General features: G+C 40.4%; 1 protein-coding gene across 4 annotated transcripts in view; it reads right to left on the reverse strand.

Annotated features, from left to right (window-relative positions):
- The window catches only part of LOC117409281 (ankycorbin), a 66,188-nt gene extending 58,024 nt beyond the window's left edge, over positions 1-8,164 (reverse strand). For 2 of the 4 annotated variants that reach the window (XM_059023928.1, XM_059023949.1), the window contains exons 1-2: positions 7,954-8,164; positions 6,860-6,930 (exon numbers count right to left, since the gene is read on the reverse strand). In XM_059023928.1, the coding sequence (XP_058879911.1) occupies positions 6,860-6,895 (36 nt within the window). In that variant the 5' untranslated portion in view covers positions 6,896-6,930; positions 7,954-8,164. The remainder of the gene's footprint in view (positions 1-6,859; positions 6,931-7,953) is intronic. The other 2 variants (XM_059023938.1, XM_034015069.3) reach the window with 1 other exon arrangement.
- Between the last annotated feature and the right edge of the window lie 12,457 nt (positions 8,165-20,621).

Genomic DNA, 20,621 nt, shown 5'->3' on the forward strand with positions numbered 1-20,621 from the left:
ACAAAAAAACAGAAGATTGATGATATTTTGTGTAGTTCGACATCAAGTGCGATTGAGGGAGGTTGTGAAGAGACAACAACACTGCTAATGGAAGGCACTGCAGACGGTAGTGTTACGGTAAAACTGACAGCAGGAAGATAAAGAACGGAAAAACAGGACACTTCAGAAAGTCCATGGCCAAACATCTGGAGTTCTGCGGTATGGGAAGAAAAGAAAAAACTTTACACTTCCCTTGACTGTGCGGATGGTAATCTGGGGTGTAGTGTTTGTAGACATGTTTCTACTTTGTCAGTTTTGAAAAGTCAGGGTGTTTTCTCTGTCTGCTGAGTGGAAAAATTAGTGTTGGGTATAATGGAAAGACTCAAGAGCAACAGCTAAGATCTTTGCAAAAAAAGATAGTTGAACACAAGAAATCCAGCGCCCATAACAAGGCCACTGCACTTTTACAGCAGAACACAGAGGATCTTATTGGGAAATGTGTTGACAATGCAAAAAGGCATGATCATGAAACTACCTGTAAAATATTTTGTACTGCTTACTACCTTGCAAAACAAAATCAACATTATTCTGATCACCAGGCCTTACTGGAACTGCAAGAAATACATGGTGTTAATGTGGGAACCGGTCTTAATTCCAGATACAGTGCCACTTAAATTATGATTATTATTATTATTCATTTCTTAGCTGACGTCCTTATCCAGGGCGACTTACAATTGTTACAAGATACCACATTATTTTTACATACAATTACCCATTTATACAGTTGGGTTTTTACTGAAGCAATCTAGGTAAAGTACCTTGCTCAAGGGTACAGCAGCAGTGTCCCCACCGGGGATTGAACCCACGACCCTCCGGTCAAGAGTCCAGAGCCCTAACCACTACTCCACACTGCTGCCCCAATTATCAACCACATTTCTGATGAAATGGTCAAAAAAGCCTGTGAGAGAAAAATACACATTGACGGTAAAATTGCTGTACTAATTGATGAATCAACAGCTCTGAATGGTTCCCCAACACTTATTGTGCATCATCGAATGCGAGACAGACAAGACAGGTGACCCTCTGTGGCAAAGTGCCCCGCCCCTGTGTGCATTTGTGTGTTCTATGTTGTATGTATGCGTGCGTATGTTAAATGTTGGTGTATAGATTGGTACACGGGATATAAACGGGTCTGTGTTTCACGTGTGTTTAAAAAGTGTAGATTTGTATTTAGGCACGAGGAGAGCACAAATCACTTCACGTGCTGGTTAAATGTAATATGCGAGCACGGGGTTGCACAGAATTAATTCACGTGCTGGGATTCAAGTGAATAATTAATTAGTAATTGAATCCCAGCACAACAGTATAAATAGGCACATTTTTAGTCAGTCAGGGTTAGGTGTTCGGTGAGTGGAGAACGAGTGTGGAGAAGGAGAAATTAAATAATAAGAAAGAACGTAAATATAAAAGTGAATAACTGTCTCACTCACCGTGTTTCGTTTGTCTGTCTGTGCACTGTCTGTTTACTGTGTAGTCCGTTTTGTTTGTCTTTTTATTTTGGCGTGTAGTGCCGTGTCCCGTGTTTTTGTGTTTCAAACCTTTTATTTTCTGTGCTGTTTTATTAAATGCTGAGCGAAACCATTCGCTCAGCTCCACCAAACTCCAAGTCTCTGTCTGTTTACTCCCTGCTTCTGGTCTGACGCCACCCACTCCGGCCGTCTTTGTGACACGTGGTGTCCTGCGTGGGATCGACAGCGCCTCCAGGACTCAGGCCAGAGCAGGAACAGCATTCTTGGATTAAAAAAAAAAAAAAAAAAAAGGAAAAATGGCAGAAGACGCGATCAAAGTGCGGGACTGGATGCTGGAAAATGCTGGGCTGGAGGCCCAGTCTATCCCAGTAGTCGTCCAGTTCCTGGAGTTTATGGATAGGGAACGATGGGAGGCTTATGCGAGGGAACAGACCGTAAGCACCTGGGAGGAAGGTGTGGGGTTGGTCCTCAGCTACCTGGAAGCAGTTATAAGTGGAACAGCAGCCCAGGTAGCAGGTCCACCAGCAGAGGAAGAATGCCTGCTGTCCCCGTCTCCACCAGCAGAGGAAGAATGCCTGCTGGTTTTGCCTCCACAGCCCAAGCGGGAGGAGCCTGAGCGTCCACAGCCCAAGCGGGAGGAGCCTGAGCGTCCACAGCCCAAGCGGGAGGAGCCCGAACGTCCTACGCCTGAGTGGGAGGAGCCCGAACGTCCTACGCCTGAGTGGGAGGAGCCCGAACGCCCTACGCCTGAGTGGGAGGAGCCCGAACGTCCTACGCCTGAGTGGGGGGAGCCCGAACGTCCACAGCCCAACAGGGAGGAGTCGGTGCGTCCACAGCCCAACAGGGAGGAGTCGGTGCGTCCACAGCCCAACAGGGAGGAGTCGGTGCGTCCACAGCCCAACAGGGAGGAGTCGGGGCGTCCACAGCCCAAAAGGGAGGAGTCGGTGCGTCCACAGCCCGAAGAGAGGGAAGTCGGGGCTTCCACAGCCCTAGGACCCAAGCTGCCAGCAGAGGGTGAATACCTGCTGGTCCCACCTCCACCAGCAGAGGGTGAATGCCTGCTGGTTCCACCTCCACCGCAGTGGGAGGACTGCTTGCCCCTCCCACCTCCACCAGCAGAGGGTGAATACCTGCTGGTTCCACCTCCACCGCAGTGGGAGGACTGCTGGCCCCTCCCACCTCCACCAGCAGAGGGTGAATACCTGCTGGTTCCACCACCGCCAGGAGCAGAGGAGCTGGAGCTGCCTCTGCCTCCACCACCGCCAGGAGCAGAGGAGCTGGAGCTGCCTCTGCCTCCACCACCGCCAGGAGCAGAGGAGCTGGAGCTGCCTCTGCCTCCACCACCGCCAGGAGCAGAGGAGCTGGAGCTGCCTCTGCCTCCACCACCGCCAGGAGCAGAGGAGCTGGAGCTGCCTCTGCCTCCGCCACCGCCAGGAGCAGAGGAGCTGGAGCTGCCTCTGCCTCCGCCACCGCCCGGAGCAGAGGAGCAGGAGCTGCCTCTGCTGCCCGTACCTCCGCAGGGACTACGGTGGCCGGAGCCCCAGAAAGGGGAGGTCTGGAGACCACCAACCCCAGCAGCAGTTTCGCTGCCGGAGATCGTGGGGGAGGTCAGGAGACCTGCTCCCACTGCAGCAGTTTCGCTGCCGGAGATCGTGGGGGAGGTCCGGAGACCTGCTCCCACTGCAGCTTCTTCGCTGCCGGCAGTACTGTGGTCGGAGCCCCACCAAAGGGAGCTTGTTGGAAAACATGGAACAAGTATTGAATAGCAGTTTGCTACGCATGAGGAATGACGGCTGTATTCATGTTATTTTTCTGAAAAGTGATTTAACATTGGACAGAAAAAACTGTTAGTTCCAAAAATGCAAGCACTGCTGTGATAGATGAAGGCTGCAATATGGTAGAGAAGTTAAGATTATTTTGTGTCAAAGCAAATGGCTGGCCAGCAGCACACGGCTGTACAAACAAGTCCTTTGATCTCCAGCCCTGACATGAAAGAAGTTTGCCCGTCGGGGAATCCACTGGGGTATAAAACTAGTTAACAGGTTTTTGCTTAGAAAATACAGCTGGTTTATGACAGGGTCATAAAGCTAGTTTTCAAGGGGACCGAAGAGACCAGGCTCTAAGACTTCAGAGAGATCCAAAGAGATAGTGCCACTGAGATCAAAGGGTCTAGAGATAGGAACAAGGAAGATGACAAAAAACAGATGTATGGACCTTTGGGGCACTAGGGTCTGAAGACTGCACTGAGTTCAGAGATCTTCACACTAGATCACACACACACACACACACACACACACACACACACACACACACACATAATGATAATGAGTTGTACCTTTTCTATTGGTTAAGTGTCAGAGAAAGAGGAGGAGAGAGACACCTATGCAGAAGGGTATTTAATGTCATGCAACAATTGTAAGAACGAGTATTCTGTGTCCTGTACCTGGGACCAGACTCCCTGCATATTTCAATAAACCTAACAACTGACTGAAGAAAAGGACTCTTGAATCTACTTACTCACCATCCTTTTTTCTAAGTTACATCAGAGCTACCGGCTACAAAGAAGGGGGACGAGGTCTGGAGACCACTTTCCCCAGCAGCAGTATCGCTGCAGGAGTTCTTGTGGCCGGAGCCCCACAGGAGGGAGCTGCCGGCTACGAAGAAGGGGGAGGTCGGGGGACCACCTGCCCCCGCAGCTTTTTCGCTGCAGGACGGGACCAGCATGTTGTCAGCCGTGCCACTACCGGCAGGGGAGCTGACAGCATTGCCAGCCATGGGCCTACTGAAGCCTCCCTTCCCAGCCCGAGACTTTGTCCTGGACTGCTGGATTTTTAAGGGGGGAGGTGGCCGTTGAGGCCATGTGTGCTGCGCACAAGGGGGGGTAAATGTGGCAAAGTGCCCCACCCCTGTGTGCATTTGTGTGTTCTATGTTGTATGTATGCGTGCGTATGTTAAATGTTGGTGTATAGATTGGTACACGGGATATAAACGGGTCTGTGTTTCACGTGTGTTTAAAAAGTGTAGATTTGTATTTAGGCACGAGGAGAGCACAAATCACTTCACGTGCTGGTTAAATGTAATATGCGAGCACGGGGTTGCACAGAATTAATTCACGTGCTGGGATTCAAGTGAATAATTAATTAGTAATTGAATCCCAGCACAACAGTATAAATAGGCACATTTTTAGTCAGTCAGGGTTAGGTGTTCGGTGAGTGGAGAACGAGTGTGGAGAAGGAGAAATTAAATAATAAGAAAGAACGTAAATATAAAAGTGAATAACTGTCTCACTCACCGTGTTTCGTTTGTCTGTCTGTGCACTGTCTGTTTACTGTGTAGTCCGTTTTGTTTGTCTTTTTATTTTGGCGTGTAGTGCCGTGTCCCGTGTTTTTGTGTTTCAAACCTTTTATTTTCTGTGCTGTTTTATTAAATGCTGAGCGAAACCATTCGCTCAGCTCCACCAAACTCCAAGTCTCTGTCTGTTTACTCCCTGCTTCTGGTCTGACGCCACCCACTCCGGCCGTCTTTGTGACACCCTCACTTCATGTTTTTAGTGTTAATTGAACTTTTTGATCAGTCAGCAGAGTCGATAGTGTTAGCGCTTACTAAACGTCTTCAGAAACATGGGTTTGACTATGCATACTTACAGAAGAATATGATCCACGCCATTGGCCTGCAGAACTACCCCAGAGTTATGACGAAAAAGAAGTCGAAAGACTGTGTCAGCGCTTTGTTAAACTAACACACTGTCAAAAATGCATTTCGAGATTTTAAGGATGAAAATTGAAGAATACCAGATGATTTAGTTCCACTTATTAACTGTACACGTGTGATCCTGTGCAGAAAGGGGATTAATACAAATGAACTTGATTGTAACTGATTAGCATTCCAGAATTTTAATCAAACATGCCTCAGCCCTAATATTTATCAAGCTTCGTGGACCCCCTTTGAGACAGTGGAATCCAAGCCCTTATGTGACCACTTGGCTGCAACACAATCAGTCCGCGGGTGACAGCCATACACGGGTAGCATAATTCTTGTATGCATTATTATATTAATAATAATAATAATAATAATAATAATAATAATAATAATAATAATAATAATAATAATAATAATAAATAAAAATAATAATCCCCCTTCAAAGGTATTAAAAAATACATAACAGCTTTAATGTTTTAAATTAAACAACAAGTTGATGATGTATTATTATTCTTTTAAGTATTATAATTTTTTTTTCCAGTTAGTGGAAACGGCACTGCCAAAGACAGTTTGATCGAGTTTTACATTTTCACATGGTGTCGAACAGTCACACCTTGTGTGGTCGTATTGTGAAAAGTTAAATGCACTCGTGAAGGCCATGTGCTTTAATTCTCTGGTTTTGACATTAATATCACTTCCATCGGCATTGAACTTGCCTTTAAAAATGTAATCATTGTCAAGGAAGTGAACGCTGCGTACGCGGGCATGTTGTAAGTCTGGGACAGTTTTCCTTTTTATTGCCTGCAGCCACTTTCTTAACCGGTTATCGCTGTTACTTGGGAGACGGTGGTAATGCACATTTGAATCTTCATAGCAGTAGTTTGTGCAACCAGGGGCAACACAATGTACACCTGACGGTGTTTCTTTAATGACGTGTTGCTTGCCATTGTTGATATTCGTTTACTTCACACACAATTCTCCCGCTGCCTTCTCCAACCGGTGACGTCACAGGAGGGATTTCCAACAATGGCGGATTACAGTCGGATAGGCCACAGAATTTAAACAAACCCGAGATTACACTGCTTTCCATTCTATTTTATCACTTACAAACAAACCGAAAAGTGTTTCTTATCACTGTATATAATTATATACTGAATAAAATTCATACTAACCCTACTTCATTGTGTTAGTCTTTCATTCAATCAGTTTTAAACAACCTTATATCTGTTGGCCATTATTTCGCCTTCTTAAAACAATAAAAATCTAAAATTGCCGAAAACGTTATAAACACCATGTGCAAATTACAGCAGACCAGGACCACCTGCTCTTGTTCTTTCCAGCACCATGGGGGGTCCTTGCATGCCAACACAGTGATCAAGCTGGCTTTCCCCCTTCTCTGAAACCACTCCATTTGACTTGCATGTTTGTGTATTACCTGTGTACTGCATAGCTCGTGCAATAAATGCTGGACTTTATGTGTCAAGCAATGACATTCAACATGCCTTGAAATGGCTGCTTAGCACACAGTAAAGTTCACACTGAATTATTGTGCCACTTTTGAACAGTCTCACGAGTCAAGGCCAGCTTTCACAGCCCTGCCTGTCAACATTTACTAATCTGCCAGATACATTGCTCACATTTACTGTACTTACATCACTCTTCCTGAACTTTGCTTTTAGGCTCTTCATTTTAGTCCATGCAATTTCCTAGACGTCAATAAAGCCTGTAAAAAAAAAAAAAATCAGCAAGTGTCTAGATAGAATGTTCCAACACATCAACATGATGCGGGTGCAGCATTCCCTTTCATTTTCAAACATCAAGGATCATCTGTATCGTAACTCGACTTAAAATAATAAAGTATGAACACTTTGTGCAATACTGTTGCACGAGCAGAACCACTTTATTGGTAAGCGTCACTTCAGTAAAAGGGTACGACTAGTTCTGCTTAATAGAAAGTGTGGGGTGTGATTCCAACCCTTTGATTTACAAGCAGTATTATATTTTCACAACTTACTGTTATTATTTGTATGCTCAACAAAACTAATTAAGCGTGCAGTGCATGAACTGTTACATCATTTACCACTATTCAGTAATGCAAGATACAGTATCATCTCTCATTGTATTTTAATTTAAGTAGCATAAACAGCAGTCTCAAACCCGCAGATATAGCGGCCCCTAGTCGAACATGTTTTGTACTTGGGATACTGCAACGATGCAAATTATATATATTATATATATTCAAAGAGTTTAGTATACAGTGAAAATGTATACAGCAAATACACATTCCCCACAATGTACTCTTACAGTTATAGCATATGTTGTTCCATTGTACTTTTCTCTGCGCTGACATGCACTAAATTCTTCAAATGGAGAGGTCTGGTGTACCACAAACTCGTAAGACGCTGTCTGGTTCGAGTCAGCACATTGCAAATTCAGCCTGAGTTAACCCCGTTTTATTTTTTTTTTTTTTACTTGTAATTGTTTCTCCTTCGATCAGTAGCATTTATTTTATTAATAATTGTGACTCAAACTATGTTAGGAACTTTTTTTTAACTTGTATCGGTTTATTTATTTATTTTCGCGAAAGACTTTCCACAAACGCCTGTCCAGGAGTGTCCAACACCACAAAACAATAACCCTATTCATTCCAGTACAGCCTTGCAAGCAAAGCACAGCACAGCACTACTCCTTTCATTTCACTACTGAACTAAAAAAACGAATGTTAAAAAAATGTTTTCAAACTTACCCCATAGAGTTTAGCAGCGGCAAAATAAGTGTCTTGGTAAACCTGTTGAGAAGTTTGTAAGTTTCCCAGACAAGAACCTTTAGTTTCAGTCACAAATAATGAGCCGTGTTGAATATGTTAACTCTGCAGAGCCATTCAGTGGCCTGTGAGCTTGGGCGCTCTGATTGTTTTGCCAGACTCAGAGAATGACGTCAGCGCTGCCCTCGTGACGTTGAGTTGCAATGTTGCACCGGGAGCTGTTTGTGTCATGTAAGACATGGGCAAAAACAACATAAAAGCAAATTGTGGTTAGGGCATTTGGTCACATCACACATACGTGTCCTGTGTCTGTGAGAGCACAGGGATCTATTGGAAAGCAATCAGTTGTGGAGTAACAACAGGATGTTAGAAAAGTTTGATTTGACTACAATGGTACTAGGTTTGCTGGCTACTGGCTTTCATTCATTTGAAAATGTGCCAGTTACAGTATGTGTTCGTTAACAGCATTGTATAATGGTCTCCTCCCTTTGTTTTGTCAACACTTGTATATTTTGTTGTTATGGAAACAATATTATTTTTGGCAGTGTCTTAAGATGTGTGCCTTATGGGAAGTTTGTGTGAAAAAAAAGATATACTGCATTTCATGTAAATGGAGACCTGTGTTGAATATTAAAGAGGTGTAACCAGCATGTAAGATTTCTTCTAGGGAAAACCCAGTCAGACAGCTATGATTGCCCCTTAATCATCAGTGAGTAAGGTGTACTTTTGTTTGTGTTTATTTTGCTGAAGGTTAGGCTTGATCCAGTTGCACAACATGTCTGCTACAAATGAGACACCAGGATTAAAACAATAACAAAGTCTACGACTGCTCGTACACCAAGAGATCAAAGATTAAGAAAATACCTATTAGTAACATACATCACCAATAAAGCTGATCATGATCATCACCTTTTTTGTTGTACTGAGAGCTCTAATTTTGAATTTATGGCCATAGTGGGTGAGAAGCCCTATGTAAAACTATCCATAGGCAGGCAATGGCTTCCCTTCAATTGCTAATCGTTTTCCCTATTTAATCCTCATGCCACCTCGCCCTTTTTGTGTGGGTTGCTTAATTGCTCCTCCCCCACCTCTGCTATTGTGTCCCATCCTCCCCAGTTAGAAATATCACATGGAACACATTTACTATTTTTTACACACACAAGGAGTTTTGCTGCAGGACAAGTTTAAGGCTCCACTCTGATGTACCTGATAATCTTTGAGGTTAGCTCTGTATTGAGACCACAGGGGTGCTTTCATTTTTAAAAAGTCACCAGGGTGTGATGACTGAAACACAAAACAATACTAAGTAAAGCGACAAGAAGTCAACATTACTTCAGATGCATTTGATATGTCATAGCCGTACCAAGTTGCTCTTTATTGGTTTGTTTGTTAAACCAAAAAGTTAGAACAGCAATAGTCAGGTTTCAATTTGATTTTTTTTTTCTAGGTCATTCATTTTGCAAGGCTGTAAATATGCCTTTTGTTGATATTGGCTATTTTCTTCTATGTTTTAGGAAATACTGCCCCCTTTAGTTTAATTTGCTTAATGAACATTGTGTTGTGTTCTTTCATTTTATACTTCTACTTTTTTCTATCCACCTGATTTTCAAATCTTGATAAGTGTATTTTTGCTTTACTTTTATATTTCAATTTGTTATGTTTTGCTAGTTATGTTGTATCTGTAAACAGGGCCAGCCTTAGGCTGTGCAGGACCCTAGGTGGTGATGACTAAGTGCTGGGTCCAGAACATCAAGTGAATGCTACATTAGCAACCGTATCTTAAAGTGAGTATATAGACGCATCATGTAATCATATGCACCTACATATTACTAACATTAAGATACTGTAAATAATATTAATGATATTAAAATGTTAACGAATACTTGTTTCAGTTTCTTTGTTAGACTTTATAATTATTTAATTCACAACTCCAAAGCACTCAATATTCCAGTCTACTTCAAACATATCACATATTAACTTTTTCTAAGATGACCATGCCCCAGTAGGCCTATTGAAAAATACTGTAATGCCCGACTATAAGTGGTTTTTGACAGGTTGGCAGCGAGAATAACCAGGCAGAAATAAATACATAAATAATAATAACAAAACAATCCCTCTTTGACACTCTGTCTGCAATGCCACTTTGCCCCCCCTCCCTTCAATTACTTTTTAGTGGTTTGTGTTACAGTAAATATTTTTACCAAAATGTACCCCATATCTAATCACAAACCATATTTTGTAAAAAGGAAATTCTCTCATCTCTCTCATCCATGGCAAGACTCACAGCAGCCTGTAATATTATTTTAATTTTAATTATTTTTTGGAAGAAAAATAATTTGTAAACAAACATGTCCATAAAAAGAGGGTATTTTAGATGTGGGTAGATGTAGTTTAATTGTCATTTTTTTATTATTATTATTATTATTATTATTATTATTATTATTATTATTCCATTCAGGGTAAAAAATCTAATGAACGGCATTAGAAACAATCGTGCTATATATTTTATATATATATATATATATGAGAAATGGGGCATTTTTTCTTCAAGAAATGGCAGGTGGCATTAAAAATACAATTCCCAGGGTGCTTAGGGGGAGGATGAAACAGGGTTTGTGTACTGTGGTTGCAGAAAACAAAGAAAAGGGAAAAGACAAATTTGTTTAAAGAGATTACCAGCAAAAGGGTATGTGTTGGTTTACATACAAACTATGGAGGTTTGTCTCAATAGTAATACTTTTGCCAGTAATAATAGTTTAATAGTCTGTAATTGTGCAGTGGGTGAGTAAAATCACTGCCAGCGTAGCGAACCCAAAAGTGCTTGTGGACGTCCCAAAGAAATACATGCTGCATGTTAATGGGTTGAAGTAAAAAATATTTGTTTGTAGAACCTTTGTTTAGGACTGTTTGCTACGGTGTGGGAAAATGGACACATTATGTGTGAATCAAACCCCTTTTGTGTCTTGTTGGAACAAACCACAAAGGACAACAAAAGAAGATTCTTGAACTTTGTTTTATTGTGTTTCTTGAACAAACAACAAAGGACTGTCGGTCCGTACTTTCTTGCGGTTTTCCTAGATCCTGGGCGGGGCAGGAGCTTTGTCTGTGGAACTCCTTTATACTTACCGGCCACATCCAGCAGAGGGGGACAACAGCATTTGAGATAGCTGCATACTTACCTGCTCCTCCTACCGTCTCCAGCAGAGGGAGACAACGGACCTCAGGACTGTTAATACTTACCTGTTACACCTGCAGTCTCCAGCAGAGGGAGACACCAGACCGTTGAGCTGTGCACATTTACCAGTTTTGCCTGTTGTCTCCAGTAGAGGGCGACAAAGACCGGGAACTTACAAGGACCGGGAACAGGTGTAGCCACCTGTGGAAACAAACTAACTGTTTAACACAGTGGTGGCCAATACACCAAACACTGCGATCCATTTTGGTGGATCTCAACGGGCTCCGTGATCCACCAGTAAGTTATGACCAACAATTATTAGCGGGACTTAAAATAATAGTGTCCAGTATGTAATAGCAATAATAAAACAAAACAACCACAACAAAAATGTAACAAACGCTCTACGCTAACCTTTTTAGGCACATGTGAGCCTAAGTTTAAAAAAAAAAATTGCAGCACACACAAAAAAATAGTTTTTGCTCAAATGTATTGTTGAATAGACAGATTTTTTTCCTTTCTTTCTTACATAACACTTGTGCAGTTGAATACTTTTGCATCAACAAATAAAAAGGGACAACTTTTTATTTATATTATTATTTAACTGCCTGGCAGTATGTTCCTCAGAATGTGCTGCTTGCCTGTTATGGTAGCGGGATGGTCTGCCTCTCCGCACTTTGCGTGCCGTTTTGAAGCACTGTGTTTAATATATTTTCATGTTTGAACTTCTGGCTCCCTGTGAAAAATGCAGTCTTGCCTGCCATCAGTTCCCCTGCATCCTGATAAAACGTGCAGAACATGGATTTTTTTTAACATTGTCAAACTTAAGCCAGGGGAAATCTTTTAGCCACTGTTGGTTGAACTTGTATTTTACAACAATGAACACGCTGTAACTAACTTCTGACATACCTGTACTGCTCATTTCGTGTAAAAACACTGACATATATGAATTTGTTATTTTCCTCATCTTGGTTTGACAAACTGTCTAAAAACCAGTAGCCATCGCACTGATAAATCAGTGAAATTGGCGGGGTATGGGATTTGTAGTTTTTAATGTGTGATTAACTGTGGGCAGTGGACACCAATAAACTACATTCCCAGAGTACATTACGACTGAGCTATGAGTTTAGATCCAACCGTGAGTTTTTTTTTCCTTTTGTTTTATACTTTTCAGCTGAAAACATAAATCATGTTTATTGTTTATAGTCAACCTTTAGGAATTTCTCGTCGCAGACGTGCGCCTAAATTAAAATGTACGTTCCACAAGCATTCTGTTAGTCTCATATGCAGAAACTGTTGGGATAAAGGTTCAAACAAAAAAGAAGAACGACTCGTAACCTCGCGCCTCGCCCCAAACAAAGGATTTTGCTTCCTTCTATGCATATGGCCACTCCCCAGTTAGCATCAATTGACTAATTGGGGAATGGGCACACCTGTGATTGCTGGCAGGGATATATTTAACCCCGTCCCTGCCAAACTTACATTCCCACACACACTATATACATGAAGGGCTTTGGCCCTATCACAGATGGTCTTAAATGATTTTTCACCCTGGAATTTCACAATATTATTATTATTATTATTATTATTATTATTAATAATAATAATATAGCACCTAATAAAACATTTTAGAACAGAAGTTCATAGAAAACATGGGATCTTTTTTTCACCAATAAAGTGTATGACCTTACCTAGACAAAAAAATAGATTACTATAGAAAAGCTATTGGATTTATGCACTTTTTCTACAGATATCAAACCTGGTTCTATAGATATCTATAGATGCATATAATACATATCTGTAAAACTGGCAATACATGTCTTTTCTGTAGATTTTTTAATAACAGGGTGCTGATAATGTATCTACTAAGCCTGAGGTGGAGACCAGATGTCATCCAAACTGAACTGGTATTACCAGTGTTTGCTTTCTAATCATCTAAGATGGCTTTTCTTACTCTGAGGGCAAACATAAATGCTTGGTAAATATGTCCTACTGGGGCTAAGCTACCTTAAGGTATTAATGTCTTTTAGAGTGTCAGTGTAGTTAACCTTTCTTCATGCCCTGAGATACTGAAAACTCATTTTAGTTTATGAACATGTTCAATTATTAAAGGATATCATTTCCTACACCAGAATACATTATTATAAAAATATAAATTTAACAAGCAGATGCCCAGATCGTATTCAATAGGGCACATGTTGCCCCCAATAAATACAAAAATGTACAAGTCACTAAAGAGACTAATATTGTGCGAAACAACATGCTCTCACTCTCTCTCTCTCTACACACACACACACACATATATATTGTGACAACTCTAGAAATGTTTAATAAGGTCCAGAAGAAGTGATGTTTGATCACTTCTTCCAGACCTTTTACACGGTCTTCTAGCATGATAGAAAGTCAGACTTCCAGGAATGCAGTTTAAACTGTGTGGTACCTGTGTGTTTATTATTTACAGTGCTTCAAAAAAAACCCATCCAAAACAAACAAACAAAAGCCTAACTCCTTAATGGATTACAAGTAAGTTTCCCTAACTAACAGTCCGGGCAGCTAAGCTGCTTACCGGCTCCAAAACACCAGGACTTCTGAGTCCTACCTTGCACAATGACTCCGTTCTTACCACCTTCGCTGAGCTCACAGCTCCTCTCCAACTCTCTCTCCACCAACAGGTTGACCCTGCCCGTTTTAAAAGGCTCCTGATTGTTTAATTGAAGGCAGCTGTTGAATCAATTACACAATCACCTACTTTACAATTATGCCATCTAAAATGGCTGCCCTATATGTACAATAATTACAAGTTTTCAAAAACAGGACTTAAATGTTTTCAAAATAATATCCTGTGTCATTTTTTTTTAAATCTGGATAATATAATTTGTACAATATCCACAAGAGGGAGCCATCTGCTGATAAAATTCTGAAAAAAGTGTAAACGAAGTTGGTTTTAAAAAAAAAATGCAGTAGACATTTAGCATTGTGATATTGTTTTTATAGGTTAACATACAAATATTGCAGTTGATAACGTCAAGGAACTGTTTTATGCCATTTATTCCTTTGAACAAAAAAGCTGCACTGCATGAGCCTTTTTTGTGACTCAATAATGTATGTCCCTGGATATACCGTTTAATCTTGGTGAAATGTGTACACTGACTACTGTTTTATGTTGATCATTTTAAATGTATGTATGTATTTATGCCTCCTGCTGTGCCTTACCAGTGTTCACACCATGAGAACTGAAACCAATTAAAATCAACCTGTTTCACTAAATGTATTATTGACTATGCAAAATCCTTAGTTTCAGTTTGGAAATTCTAATAAACAAATGGAAAAGTTTGGTTTTAGATCTCAGTGTAATTAGAAGTACTGTATATTGCCTCTGCATATGAATTTAAAACGTTTGTATTCCTTCTGGTGACAGTAAAGCAAAAATGGCTACAAAGAGCCATTACTCCAATGTCCTCTGATCTCCTGATTTTCTAGATAATGAAAGGAAAATGGCATTGCTTTGTCATGTTACGAGGTAATAATGGAACTCCTGACTTCCCTGTATTACTGTGACTCACTATCATACAGCTCACTAACACAGCACTGACTAGCAGGTAAGGTTTTTTGTTTTATATGCCGTCCATAGAAATGCCTCGGCTGGGGTCCCGAGGTAAAAGCACGGCCACGTGGTGTACAGGGTGAGTCATTCAGTCATAGAAGCGCAGGATTGCATCCTGGCTGTGCGAAGTCACTGGTCTTTGCTGGCACTCTGGCACTCCTGCAGGTTAAGAGCAAAACTGGCAGTGATTGTTTCTCCTCATCTTGCTACAGCGGACCCTACCAGCCAGGTGCCCAGTGAGGTCAGGTGGACAGAGGTCTGACCATTGTCTTGCTTGATTGCCACTCTCGATTTCCTGGGTGCAAAAGAGGAAACTGGCTATGTCATGGATTGGAGGATGCCCACTGAACTTTCAGTTCATTTGAGCTGTGTGGGGAATTGCTGCGGTAAGGGGAAAAAATAATGGAACATTCTAAATTGGGGATAAAGTCGGGTAAAATAATGTGGCACTCTAAATCTAATAAATAAATAGAAAGTAATCTAGTAGCATCTGTCATTTTTTCAGTGTTACATCAAAGCCATCTTCTTGCTAGATGTGGAAAAATCTTTTGACAGAGGACAACCTGTTTTCCTCAGAAAAAAAGTATCATTGGTCCCAATTTTTTTTTTTTACATGGAGTAAAACACTATACTGTGTAGTATCAAATTCTGTTACCTATTCTATATTTTCTCTTTCAAGAGTCAGTAGATGAGGCTGCCTTTATCTCCATATTTCCACTGGACATTGAACCATTTGCAGAAAAGATTAGATACCACCCTAGCATACAGGGCATTCCCATGGGGAATTTAAATGTAATATCTCTTTATGCTGATAGTGTTTTGCCCTTTCTCACAAACCCACAGGTGAAACTGACTCCTTACCAAAAAGGAATCAGCTGCAGCTCCTAAAAGTAGCTGCAGCTGATAATTCTAAATAATAAATTCAAGGACTCATTCTAAAATCTATTTAATTTTGATAAATTCATCGACGTTCCAAATTATTATTTTTTTAAACAGATTTTGTACTCGTTAAATGTGAAAATGTTTAGCTTTCGAGTCTTTCCTTTTTTGTTTCTTAAAAAATCCATAAGTTTCAATCCATCCCCACACACGTGTGTATTTAACTGTATACAAACATATTGTTAGATTTTTTTATTTGTATTTGTATACTTTATTCTCCACAGTTGCTTTCACATAAACAAAAACTAAAAAAAACATTCACATCTTAGTCACACTGATCTCCTCTGAATGCTGTTGCTGTGCTTAGTGTGCATGTCTGTCATAGGATAGGTCGGTTCAGGTTCTCCTGCCTCATTTCTTAATGTTGATGAGTATTTGTACTCAGCAACCACATATGACGTTCTCAACGGTAGTGGTGAAATTGTCCTGACATTTCTGCTGCAACAATACTTGATAAGCTGACTGTGTGTTGTAAGCTTTAGCTCCTCTTCTTTGTTCTGCAGATCTCCTCTCTTGTCTGCTCTCTCTTATTCATGATTCATCAGCCCTCTGGAATGTTCTATTCCACCACATGGTTTCCTTGAGACCAACATGGTGTGACTGCTCTGAATCTTATTGCAGTTTACAACATATCAGTTTAGCTCAATATTTTACAATGAGATTAGGATCTAGAGAGTGGTAAAATAAATGTATTGTATTTCAAAACTTGACAGAGTAATTAATACTCATGGGTCTACATATGTGTGAGTAGCTCATATATATAAAAAAAAGTTTTTACAGTAATTCTTATTATCTGAGCCAAATGCATACTGAAAATCAATTATAGTACAATGAAAAGTACAGTTGTAAGTTAACATTTAAAAAGTATAAATTGCAAATGAACTGCACTTGAAATCTGCATGTTCCAGCTGCTGTGCTAATTTCTCAGTTTTGTGTCTTAGAATGGTCCCAGATACAGGCACATTGTGATCAATGGCTGTGGCAAAGTGGTAATTAGTAGCAGGTTTATAGCAGGTGCAGTGCGGATGCAGTAATTCCAAATAACAAACAGACAACAAAGTACAGGTGAAATAAGGGTTTTAATGATTAAAAATCCAATTGTCTGATGACCAGCCAGAAAACAATAATGAGCTGAGTAATGAAAAAAAGGATGCAGTCCCGCAAACAATAAACACGGTACAAAACACACACAATTAGACACACATGATCACAGGTCCAAAGTGAGTGCTCTCAGTGCTTGTGTTGAAGTACAATATATTACGTACTATTGGTGAAAAACAAGTGCTGTGGAGATCCTGCTTTGTGCTGACCCCTGGCGACAGCTCTGGATTTGTTTAGCTGTCTAGTGCTATTTAACAAAACAAACCCAGACAGTTACTAAACAGAAAATACCAACACTCACAAACTCTCTATTTCAGTTTGGGGATATCTCCCAGTCCTTCCAGTCTCCACGTAACTCTGAAACCCAAGCGAAGGAAAAGATTTACAATTCTCCGGCCCTTTTTATGCGTTTATGACCCCTTGGTAAACGATTTCAGCTGACTCTATTGCCTGCAGCTGCTACCTTGTTTACTTTCCAGGTCAATACGTTCCCGCATTGGAGTCTCGTCTTTTTCCAGGCTGACTGACCTCCCGACCCAGAGAATAAACTGTCAGACCAACCTGTCCAAAGCCTTTCCCTTTCGCCAATTAGTGTCCTCACAGGTCGAGAGGGAGATTTACAACCAGAACTCATTGTATTTCCGTCACAATGGCATATTTAAACCACAACAGTAAAGAGTCCTCAACATCAGGTATTGAGCAAATTGGAAACGCTGACGACTTGCATCCACAGTTTGCTGTTCATAGGCCTGTATTATTGTATCCCAGTTATTCAGAATGACTAACAGTGTTCACAGGAGTGTAGAAATCTGCAGCAACATATTTCTTTTTCTTGTACAGCGGGTATTAGCCACCACTTTCAATACATCCACTTTTGTCTGCAAATATAATGCATGTTTTTTGTGCTGGTCACTCATTTCAATATGGGAATGGCATTACCTCGGAAACTGTGTCTATGGCAACTTGAATTTCAACATAGGATCAGCAGTCCCAAAACAGTACAGAGGTGCTAATCTGGATGCATAAATACATTTCCTAATATCCTATTCAGTCAGTTGTTCTAATCATGACAATTCGTTTAATTAATTTTTTCCCCCCTGGGGGGCTCCAAAATAATTCCCACTAACAGGAAATTCATGTTAAATGAATTTGTATTATAAGAAGTAATTTATAATAAGCGATAAATATGACTACATATCTTAGAAAAATGCAACTTACGTTCTAAAGTTCTTTTTTTACATGGGGTAAAACTGTACTCTGAAGTCTCAGGTAGTAATAAATGTAGGTATTTTCTCTTTCGGGGTTCAGTAGACAAGTTGTCAGTAGAGGCTGCCTTTATTTTCCCTGGACATTGAGCCCATGGGCAGTAAAGATTAGATGCCACCTTAGCATACAGGGCATTTCCATAAGGCAATCTAAATATATAATATATTATTATTATTATTATTTATTTCTTAGCAGACGCCCTTATCCAGGGCGACTTACAATTGTTACAAGATATCACATTATACATAATTTCACATTATACAGATATCACATTATTTATTTATTTTTACATACAATTACCCATTTATACAGTTGTTTTTTTTTTTACTGGAGCAATGTAGGTAAAGTACCTTGCTCAAGTGTACAACAGCAGTGTCCCCCACTGGGGATTGAACCCACAACCCTCTGGTCAAGAGTCCAGAGCCCTAACCACTACTCCACACTGCTGCCCTCAATATAGCTTTCTGATGACATTTTGTCCTTTCTCACAAACCTACAAATGATACAGGTTTCTAAACCAAAACGGAACATTGGAAAAGCTGCAGCTTTCAAAAGTAGCTGTGTGAGCTGTGCTGCCGATGTCTCTTCAATTGAGGAGATAATTCTAAATAATAAAGTTAAAGTCGTTCTAAATGTCCAGTTGGATTTAAATGTGGTATTTTGCTGCTAGAATCAACCTTATGATTTATGCTAGATGTCTTCCAGCTTGGAGAGTCATTGGCAAATCATTCTTTGTGTCCACAAGTCCGTGACAATATGTTATGAACTGGGCAATGAACTCATAATTGGTTTTTCAGACCCTGATCAGCACCAATCTCGGGCTACCTTATCTAAATTAACATTAGGTTGTCCAAGATTAGTGCTAATAAGGGTCTACAGTTTACAAGTTGATTATACTTGTTCCTGTTGGTTCCTATGGTGGACTGTAGTATTTAACCTCTGAGTTGAATGCTAGCTAAGTTAAATACAGTTATGCATACCAAACACTTCTGGCTTTGATTTACTTATAGCTCGTAGCCATCTATTTTTATAAGTACAATCCTTATTCCAGCATTCAGTATTTTGTCTAGTATCTTTATCTAATTTGGCACAAAACTACTCCACTCCATTAAGTCTTAATATAACCTTGTGACAAAGACAGAATGATTATTGGTGATAAATTTCCCTCCTGACCTGTGAAGATACAGTGTAAAGGGAACAGAGTACACTGGACTGGATGGCCAGACAATTCATTCCCAGGGTTAGGTGGAAGTCGGCCATTTAGAAAGGGGGCACAGCTGCGGTACATTAAGTCATCGCCCCAGAGGGAAAGCGATGTGGCAACCGCGGATTGGAGGAGAAACAGCTGCACTCACTAACCAAGGGGGCGTGACTGAAGGTACAAAAGGGGACGTGGCTAGGTGATCTGTTCCTTTGTAATGGTTAAGAGCGAACCGCTGAAGGACAGGGGGAAAATTACTGTGAGTGTTTTGTTTGTTTTGTCGTGTCTAAAAATCTATGTTTATTATTAGACGGCTAACACGATCCGGAGCTGTCGCTACAGGCCAGCACTGAAACTGGACAACACTGCACCACTGTACCATTAATAAAATGTATTACACCACAAGCACAATAATAATCACTCTGGACTTGTGAAGGTGTGTCTTTGTGTGTGTTCTACTGGGTTTATTATTTACAAACTGTGTATTATTATTTTGGGACTGCAACCCAGTGTTTTGGAACTGTGCAGTACACATTGCTGTGTATTGCCTGGGATTATTCTTTGTGGTCGCCAGACCAGGATTACAAATAAACATATTGTTTGGACCGTGAAGTTTGTTGTTTGTCTTCTGTTACGTAATCACATCACCACTACACCTGCGCACTGCAAACCATTTTGTCACAAACCTACAAATATTATTCAACATTGAGGATTAAACAATTAGACATTCCCCCTGAAAATCTACACATTTTTAGCTACAGTTTTTCTTTTTTTTGTTTCTTAAACATTCCATCAGATTGTCACTCCATCCCACACACATGTTGTTTGTATAAACAAACAAATCTTTTTTGTTGTTCTTGTTGTTGTTTTGTTTTTTTTTAACTTCACAGCAGCAATCCGCCTACACTCTTTGGGACTTTCTTCTCCACAGTTGCTTTCACATAACAAAATCTTCACATCTCCTAGGAAACGTTTTCAGTCACACTGGTCTCCTCTGAATGCTGTCATAGGATAGGTTCCCATTTGCCTTTAAAATGATAAGCAGCTCTGGTAATAAAAAAACACAAGAGCTTAAAAAGATTAAGCTATTTTATTTTAAAACTGGCCACTGTGAAGCACTGAGACCCTTTAGGCATGAAATAAAAGCTCTTGACTTACTGTGCACTGTTCTGGGAGTTTAGATTCATTCATTCATTTTGGACCCATGCAAGGGCATTGAAAGGAATATTGCAAACCTGTCATTGTTCTTTTTATAATTTGAATTCTTCTCCCAATTCTAGTACTCATTAAATTAATTGCAAAGGCCAATTTTCATTTTCAGAGAAGATTAAAAAATAATAATATAAGGAGAAATGTACACCCAACTT

The sequence above is a fragment of the Acipenser ruthenus genome, chromosome 1 (genome assembly GCF_902713425.1).
Source record: "Acipenser ruthenus chromosome 1, fAciRut3.2 maternal haplotype, whole genome shotgun sequence".
NCBI lineage: Eukaryota > Metazoa > Chordata > Actinopteri > Acipenseriformes > Acipenseridae > Acipenser > Acipenser ruthenus.